Source organism: Anastrepha obliqua, chromosome 1 (assembly GCF_027943255.1).
Source record: "Anastrepha obliqua isolate idAnaObli1 chromosome 1, idAnaObli1_1.0, whole genome shotgun sequence".
In the NCBI taxonomy this organism is placed as follows: Eukaryota; Metazoa; Arthropoda; class Insecta; order Diptera; family Tephritidae; genus Anastrepha; species Anastrepha obliqua.
In genome coordinates this window covers 71,323,481-71,332,615 of record NC_072892.1, presented here as the reverse complement: position 1 = coordinate 71,332,615, position 9,135 = coordinate 71,323,481, and the positions used below count along the sequence as shown (strand labels likewise).

The 9,135-nt window shown below is 36.8% G+C and overlaps 1 protein-coding gene across 1 annotated transcript; it reads right to left on the bottom strand.

Moving 5' to 3' along the window:
• Positions 1-254: 254 nt before the first annotated feature.
• On the bottom strand, positions 255-6,289 carry LOC129253520 (uncharacterized). The gene is made up of 7 exons (XM_054891939.1): positions 5,491-6,289; positions 5,258-5,412; positions 5,082-5,190; positions 2,570-2,670; positions 2,307-2,429; positions 2,130-2,247; positions 255-600 (listed from the first exon to the last, which is right to left on the bottom strand). The coding sequence occupies exons 1-7, from the start codon at positions 6,287-6,289 to the stop codon at positions 350-352; spliced, it is 1,656 nt and encodes a 551-aa protein (XP_054747914.1). The 3' UTR covers positions 255-349.
• Positions 6,290-9,135: the final 2,846 nt, after the last annotated feature.

Here is a 9,135-nt window from a genome sequence, read left to right as displayed (position 1 = left end):
CTGCCAAGAAACATACAAAAAACCAAATATATACAACCATTTAATTGTAGAATCTGTGCTATCTGGCGACAGCTGTAGCAGCGCCATATTTTTTCCCATGACCACAGTTTGCAATTCAAATTTTCAAGCGTAACTGGAACAAGTAAGTCTTGCTGCCCACCAAAGCAAACACTAAATTTCTTCTTACTTGAAGACACAACGCGGTCATGGCATCACAAAATTTGTCATGTGTTTACACTTTTTATTTTGCCACATGCAAATTTACAAAATTTTACAATAGAAAATCATAAAACTAAAAGCACGTAAAGGGTGCATAGTACCACATAATAGGCACATATGCAAATACAGCTCAAGCACATAGCTCCTGCTGGTAGACAAGGCGAAAGCCACGACCCACATACTCGTCATCGCTGCGCACTGGCAATATAATTGGTCCCGCCGCGACGTCCTTAACCGGTGCATTTTGAGTGAAGTCATCTGTAACGGTGCCATCATTGAAACGCTCACCACAGAGGCGCACTTGGTTGATTGCGATATAGTCGTCGGGGCAATTGAAAATACCAGCGCCCGCCTGACCATCGGGCACTAAATCAACTTCATCTAGAAATACGAAATATAGTAAAGAGAATTTGATGTTGTTGGGAAAAAAATCATTTACACAAAATGTTTAGTAAATAGTATTTAAAAAAGGAGGCCCAAATTATTTTACGTTGAACGGGTCAATGAAAATGAAATGAAAATTAGAAAAATTAAAACTGCTGCCATTATTAACTCAAATCCAACATATTTCTCTTAAAGTAACATCGTTCAAAAATGCACTCTAATTTTTTAACTAATCTATCCAATAGTCTACGAAAGTTTTCGTTAAAATAGATAAAGTGAAATTCGTTTTCATGTATGGGCGGAAGCCGAGTGATTAGAGAGACAAAGAACTTTCCAGAAAATGTTGCCAATGATATAAAGTCTAAGGACCAATTTCAAAGAAGGAAAAAACTCCCTGTAAAATAAGAAAACCTAAGTGTTTTCTCGCCTTCTTTCGACATGAAATTGACATAGTGACAATCCCATGCATACAATTTAAAACAAATTTGCGCTGTTTTGCTCGATAACTTTTCCCCATTTTGCAGGAAATTTCATATGTCTACGAGTATTTGTGAAATTAATTGACTAACTTATTTTCACAATTTCTTGTCAAACCAGTCTTGCATCATCTAGAAAATTTTGCAAATGGTTCGGAAGGTTATGAAAACTTGGTCCAAGTTTCGAACTATACAGTGGATGGGATAGAACCTCCGTTTTAGATCATCAAAGTTTCTTCCGCGTGGTTATAGAAGTTTACGGTCCGGCGCTGTCTCAATAAAGCAATTCATTCCCTATTCCCAAGTTCCAGCCGCCCCTGTAGCAAATTGAGTATTTGACCCAATGGGAATAGTGTAAGATGAATGATTATCCTCCATTCCCACCAAGCACACAACTAAACCTTTCATTTAGGCAACCTCACTGCTATATAACCATAATCTATTTCGGCTGTTGGTCCTGACCCATTCTTTATCGCCAGTTATTATTTGATTCAAAAATGGGTTGACTTTGTTACGTTTCTGCAAAGAGTCGCAAGCGTCATGATTCTTTTGCCTCAATTCATGTGGCATCGATACATGGAGCTTATTTTTGAGGCCGAACTGTTTTCTGGATCATTTTCAGTTTCTACATACGCAATAAGTGCTCCGATGCCGGTTCCACTCCACGATTTCCCTGATTTAATTTTACTATAGCGAGTCTCATCTTAGATGACCGTATAGGCAGAAGAAATGGAACCATGGTTTGGCTGTTGCATTCAACACTGTATGGTGTTCATAAACAGCAAAATAACGTTTGCCGTCTGATTCGAATTTTCATCTTGGTATTGAAGAATGTGTCGATTTCATCTTTTTCACCTTTTCGATAAGGCTGTAATGCACAACTAACTGTACCAAACACATTTAAATCGTAGAATAGTGCCATTCGATACAATATATTATATTTATCGCGAGATAAGGCTTACTATAGGCATTTAGCAGAAATGTTTTTTAATTCACCTAATATTTCGTTTCACTTCACTTCCATTCCTATCTAATAAAAAACTCACTCACCTTCATCTTTGTTAATTATCTGAAAATCCAATTGATCGCCACCATTTTGCTCTGTGTTATAATTAACTGAACACATATCTTTGGAACGTTGTAGACAGATGGCATAATTTAGATTATTCTGAAAGTAAAAAAAAAACCTCAATAATTCAAGGGAACTGGAATAGTTTTCGAAGTTACCAAATATGTTGCTTGTGCACTGCTAACAAATGCACCTTCTGTATCATAGTTGAAAGACTTCATAACACCTTCATTTTCCGTGAAAAACTGCAAACAACCATCGGGGGCAAGAGCATCTTCGAGCTGGAGAGGGGTAAATCCCAAATTTTTATTTTGAATTTTTACATAAATAAATAAAAGATTATATATATACACACATTTTGAAGATTTGGAAATATTTTCCAAACAAAAATTGTGCTTCAAATTTACTTTTTTTAACATACCTGCACAATTTTTATATTGAAAGATCGATCACCCGTAGCCACTTTGGTAATGAACGAAAAATATATTTTTTTCTCAAAAGAATTGCTGACATCAACATAAACTGAAATGGTATTTAAAATTGGTTTTAAAGGATACTCTAACAAATGAATTTAAGAGAATTACAACGATTCATCGGCATTCGCCTACTTATTTATTTACTTGCTTGATAATCCAGAAAGTGTTACAATCGGTACATATCACAACGAAAACATAAATGTTAGGTATAAACTAACTAATTAATTCATTCAATAATAGTTTGGGACCGGTTTCTGAGTAAAAGAAGAATAGAGCAGAATAATTTGAGAGCAATTTGAACTCCTTTAAGAATCTAAATGCAGAAGCATTAGTTACATAAATTGTTCTTACTATCGCCAAAGAAAAAATTACGTAATTTCTTAAGCCCCTTTGTAGAAAAGCGAAATGGAGGTGTGCAAATAGATACGGACAATGGTGAACATATTGAGGCGTGCCCAAGATCAGGCCGTTAACTGGACTTCAGCGAATTTGAAAGAATAGCCAACGTACGAGTGGTCATGACAGCGGTTGGTTTACGAAAAAACTGAGATGGTGTTGAAATCTGAATCGTGTGAAATAACTCAACTGACTGGACGAGTGGGTTTTACATGAGCGGGCAGAATTCTGTTGCAGGCGAGTCCCCGGTGACGTGCCAGTCGGAGTTACCCCTTGAAGAGAATTGCAATGGACAGGGGGTAATGGGTTGACGAGTACCCGATGTCAAAATTAGAGTACTTTTAATAGAATGAAATTGCATAGAAATGCAGCAGCGACGGATTGGCGACGGGAAAATTATTAGATTAATTTTTATTTTCTCAGACGGGCCGAAAACTCGGGTTTGCTTTTTTGATCACTTGATGACAATTTGTTTGTTTACAAGCAGCGATTTGCAAGAAAACCCAGAAAATTTACAATAATTATTGTAATTATAATTTAGAAGGAATATATTCTTTTGTAACAATAAACTTCAACGAGTTTCTTCACAAATATAGCAATAGAAAAGATTTCACCACAAAATATCAGCAGAAAGCCGTCCCGTCGCAATAGTGCCCCGTCGAATTTGTGTTTAACTGACCGATTTTTCCGACCGAAGTAGATTAGCTTGATCACCACCCGTCAACCCGTTCGGGCCGTACTTTCACAATTTTGTTTTCCACCATAACGGATAGCCAAACCTGGTTATCTACCATCCTTGGGTATGGACAGTCTACCGCACCATTTGTGGTGGCTTAAGGTTAATTAGCAGACATTTAGCAAGGTAGGGGGTAGTACGGTCAAAAAATGTTGAGAGTATAGAACATATTTATGGAAATTTGTATTGAATTAGTTGAAAGATATTGATATGATGAGCATAGTAAGTAATCCGGGCTTTAAAGCGGCATAATCTATCTTAGAAGGCACAGGGATAAGACCGAACTGAAATGACGAATAAAAGCCAATATAGCCAGCTTTGTTAGGTTAAGCGGTTTTGAAATGGGGATCTGTAGTCAAACACCATACCTAGATCTGTAGTTTTCGTAGGATTACCTTATGAGGTCCACTAGTAGAGATAGGAGAGCAACATGGAATAGTTGTTATAAATAACTATTAACAACTATTCCATGTTGTTTTTTTAATTTTAGTTAATTCTTACAACACCAAACGACCAAATTACATATGTATCTTTGGAGATTGAAAAAGTCTGCCAGACACGATAATGTAGAGTAACAAAATCCTCATATAAAAAGCATACAAAATAAGCTTTACGAAATTAAAAAAACTTTATGTGTCATTCATAAAAATTACAAAAACAAATAGGCCTAATATACACGCTTCCCTGTGTAACACCAGAATTTGTTTAAAAAGAATGTGAGAATATACGAGTATTAACAGCTATGATTTCATCCAGTTTAAGAAGACTGCATGGCGTCCTATATAAAGCATCGAAAAAAAGATAAAACGACTACATTTATCAAGCGCACTTGAAGAATCCGTGTGCACAGCAGCGACTTGAAAGACATTCCCGAGAAAGCTGCCAAACGTTACGCCTACTAGCCATAAAACCGAGCTAATTAACAGAGCTTAAGCGGCTATTTGAGAAGTAAACATTTTAATTTGGCAATGCAACAATTTTGAGGCCGTCAATGGTCTACAATTAGCTTCTTCGTGTTCCTACTTTTGAAAATAATATTTATGAAAGTAACCTTACAAGCGTAAAAAACTGTTCGTCTCGAAGGATTTGTTAAAAATCAATAAAATAGGATAAGCCAAAGTCTAGCAACTCTTGAGAGATCTGAAGTCTAATCTTTTAACATTTTTCAACTTTGAAAATCTCCCTTATGTGGCAGGTGGGCATGCGCAACTTACATCTCGCGAATAAAGTTATAATGCCCTTGAAGCATTGTGTACTAGGGCTGGTCAACAAATATCGAAGCAAGTAATTATTTCAAATATCTAATGAAAAACTTCTCAACTTACTATGCTGTCCTGTATTTATGCCGCAGAGTATTGGCACAACAAAATTAATATTTTGACCAGATACGATAAATTGATCGTCCAAACAGTCCCCATCTGTCGGTCGATTCAGCTGCGAAATAGAGAAAACATAATTTTTAATACATTTCATAAGCGACACAAGATTCCTAATAACTCACCTCAAACATTATGAAATCAAGTCGCAACTGTTGCACAGTGTCACGCAAGTTAATAATCAGCACACAAATCAACATTTCACGAACTGGATTCGGATAGTTGGGGCTCTCAAAGTAGACCACTGATTGTTTTGTTGTATCGCCGCAGCCAGTCAAAACTGTATGCCATAGAAAGTACAATAATAAATCAATTGAAGCCGAACTCAAACCTTTTCCACTTCATACACAGAACTCACATACACAACAAACCCCCACACCCTCTGCACATGACTCCGTCGGTATGCCACCTAAACTTTTGCACTCAAATTCATGATAACAAATTCCCTCCAGTGTGCGTAGTCGTACATCGATTTCACCCATGGCCACTGAGCACTTGGTATTCTCGAATTTGATGACTTCGAATAGGCTGAGGAAACCTTTGCCTTTCGTTTTATTGGTACCATGTTTTTGCTGTAAGATATTGAGCTTGAAAGGGGAGCCATGGAAAAGTAATGGTTTTACAGCGGCAGTGCCAATTTGTGGTGGTCTCATAATTGAGTTCAAGGTGTCGGAAGGTAAAGCAGAACTAGCTGTTGTAGGGAATGTCATCATAACCTTGACTCTTGTAGGTGTTGTAGCTAGTATGGTTGGCCTCGCTGTAGACGCACGCAATGGACGTTCGGTTGGTAGCACGATCACTGGTTGCTCTATGAGTTCTTCCTCAGTCTCATCATCGTCATATTCCTCCGTTGATTCCACTTCAGTAGTTACAGTATCCACTGCATCCGTGGGCACCGTTGGAGAGAATTTATTCCAAAATAAGCGTGGCATGTTACGCAAAGGCTTAAAACGCAGCCCATAATGATCGGCCACATTGGAGTAACGATTCCATTCTCTTGATTTGTGATTACGAGTATTTTCCAGTACGGTATTTAACTCCTCCAATGACCAATTTTTTTGTTGGCGCAGTGTGACAAAATCACTAAAATATGTTGCCCCCACACTCACTAATATGGTACAAATACCCAAATTGGCCAACAAAAGCTGTTGTTGCATAGTCACTTCGCCCGCTTGTGAAACGTTTAAACGGAAGCCAGAGCCCAGACTGTGCCTACCATTAAACTGGTAGTCTCCATGCACCGAGTGATGCTTCACTTTTACAACATTCTTAGCAAATTTTTTCTTTGTTTTTGTTGTAGCAATTTTACTTTAAGTCTCTCGCGAACATAATTAGAGCATTAATTGTCAACAAGCTTTTTCTTTGTAGCATGAGCAATGCAGCAATAACAAAAATCAGAGTATGTAATGTAACCTTCACTTTTTGCAACACTTGTTTAGTTCTATTTGACTTTTTCCTCTGTCATGGTAAGATGATGATGATCGAATGTTGCGCAGAAACATGTTGCTGAAAGTGGAATGACGCAGGCGTAAGAAAGTAAGGCATGTGCAAGCATATAGAGCAGCGTTTCACAAACTGTGGTGCACATACCTCCAGCGGTACGTGAGATACTCGAAGGGGTTACGCTAGCAAATAATGACGACAAAAAAAGGAAACCATGGCTGAGTGCTATTAAAAATCCAAATATTTGCACAACTTTTTTTTATATTGTGCATAACTATGACGTGAAGGTTTTGCCTGAGAAGGCTCGTAATAAAATGTTTCGAAGAATATGTTTCTAGAGCATTCTTTAATTCTCCAACGATTTTCCAAATTATTATTTTGAGGGATTTCTTGAAGAAATGCGAACATTTTAGGTGGCAGCTAATGGGTTCAAGTGTTCTAAGAAAATCTTTCCCGTGAAGTTTTTCTGCATATGTATTAACCCTTCATTTCGTCCAAAGGTGTATTGCAAGGAATTTTTTAAAAACAATAAAAACCGAGCTAACTTTTGCAAATCTATCGAGTGTTTCATTACTGGATAGGTATACTCTCAGAAAATAAAGGGTATTTCAAAAGTGACGTCCAGATGAATAATTTCTAGACGGTGACTTTTTTATCTGATCTTTGATATTTATCAAGTAGACAGATGTACAATTTTACACGATAGAACAATGCGATTAAGTTATTCAAACTTATTATGAAAATAAAAAAAGTAAAACTCGCAATTATTTTGGTGGCAAAAATCGTCCGAATGAGTCGACCATTCAAAGGTTTTTTTTTTTTTTTTTTTTGTTGTAAGTATTTTATTTGCAATCTATCTTAAAATAATGATATTCAGCAAATTAGGTCTTATTATCTAATAGCAGCGGTAGTATTTGCACAAATGTGCGATGTTCTCAACAATTGAGCATTCACGAATGGACTATTTGGCGGATTTTACTTGTAGGCTTTCTCTTGTTAGATATTTAAATGATGTCATTTCCTACATACAATTTTTAAGAGCCGTATTTTGAAAAAAGTGAAACCTTGAAAGAATCTACATTTCTACATGTTTTATTTTAAAACAACATCTAGGTGCGGCTTTTGAAAGACCCTCTATTAACAAAGAACGGCCTGGTTTGGGTTGTTGCACAGAGTTATTGAAGGATAACTTGAATGAAAAACATTCTACAATTCCAAATAAGCACGAAATTGAATTATTTGAGATAGGTAATGTTCGAAAAACGAGTTATTTCAATTATGGATAGTTATACACGGAATGATTTCGACTATTGAATGTATTCATTAAAATTTACTAACTAAACCATTCTGACTTAAATATTATATATTAATAAAATTTTAAGCTAAAACATCGAAATTCAAAAATGCTTATATTTTCGTCTAAATATAGAAATTGCATCAGACAATTATTTCCCCTGGTCTTTGTCGTTTCATTTCAGATTTCCGTATTTGACTAGCTTTAGAGGAAACCCTTTCAGATGGAATTGAAGTTGCATGTAGTAAAAATTAATATTCTAAACAAAAAAAACAACGAAACATATTCAAAACTGGCCAAAGTCTTTATGTGCAATCGTTATATCGCGAGGTGTATCTTGGTAAGGTTTAGTAGCCGCATCACACATAGAGACAGGGATGCCATTTAGACCACGAAATGGATCCGTTGAGAACCGCAGGGGCTGGGCTACATTTCTCCTTCCATATTGAATCATCCTCTGCTTTTGACAAATCTTAAAATGTTGTTGACACGTAAGGTGTATAGATTATCTATATTCATTAAGAAGTAGGATGTTAAATATCCGTTCCTACTTCACGCTAGAGCCGGGCATGTGCAAAAAAGATGTTGAATTGCTTTCAACTCCTCCTCAATCCTGCAGCTACAGAAATCATGCATGTAAACGTCTAATCTCCTTGCATGATTTCCTATGAGACAATGTCCTGTGAGGGCCCTTCCTAGGGTCCTATATTAATTTGAAGTCTATCCAATTTTATAATATTCTTGGACAGACGTAGATTTAGCCTTGGCCATGTTTGCCTAGCAATTTCAGAAGTATTGGCTCTAATCCATCTTTGATTTACAGAACTGATTAGTGCGTCCATAATAAGAAGCTTACAAGTTTCGAGAGGTAACCCCATAAATTACTTATGTTTGACATACAGGTACCTTCTTTTACAAGTTGGTCAACCCTACAGTTCCCCGGTATATCTCTGTGGCTCGACACTCAGCATAAGATAATACGAATGTTTGGCAGACAGTCGGTTCTATTAACCGAAGCGACCCAGATTTATATCCGGCCAAGGACTGTCTCTCCAACAGCATTCCCTGTATGTAAGTATGGGGAATGTTTATGCTGCTAAAACAATAACAACAACGAATGTTTCCTATTTATGTTTAGTCCCAAGTATGATACTTGGTTTCTTCCGAAATCCCAAGCGCTTCCCCCTTGAGCATAATTGGACTTATCTGATCGATTCTGTGTTTCCTAGTGATCAATATGAGTTGTGTTTTCATTGACTTTTAGAC

Excerpts from the sequence above, each read along its gene's own strand:
- LOC129253520 (XM_054891939.1), bottom strand. The coding sequence starts at position 6,289 with ATGCAACAACAGCTTTTGTTGGCCAATTTGGGTATTTGTACCATATTA. Across the intron at positions 5,413-5,490 it reads TGTGGGGGTTTGTTGTGTAT|TTTTGACTGGCTGCGGCGAT; the intron begins GTGAGTTCTGTG and ends TATGGCATACAG. Across the intron at positions 5,191-5,257 it reads TTGATTTCATAATGTTTGAG|CTGAATCGACCGACAGATGG; the intron begins GTGAGTTATTAG and ends TCTATTTCGCAG.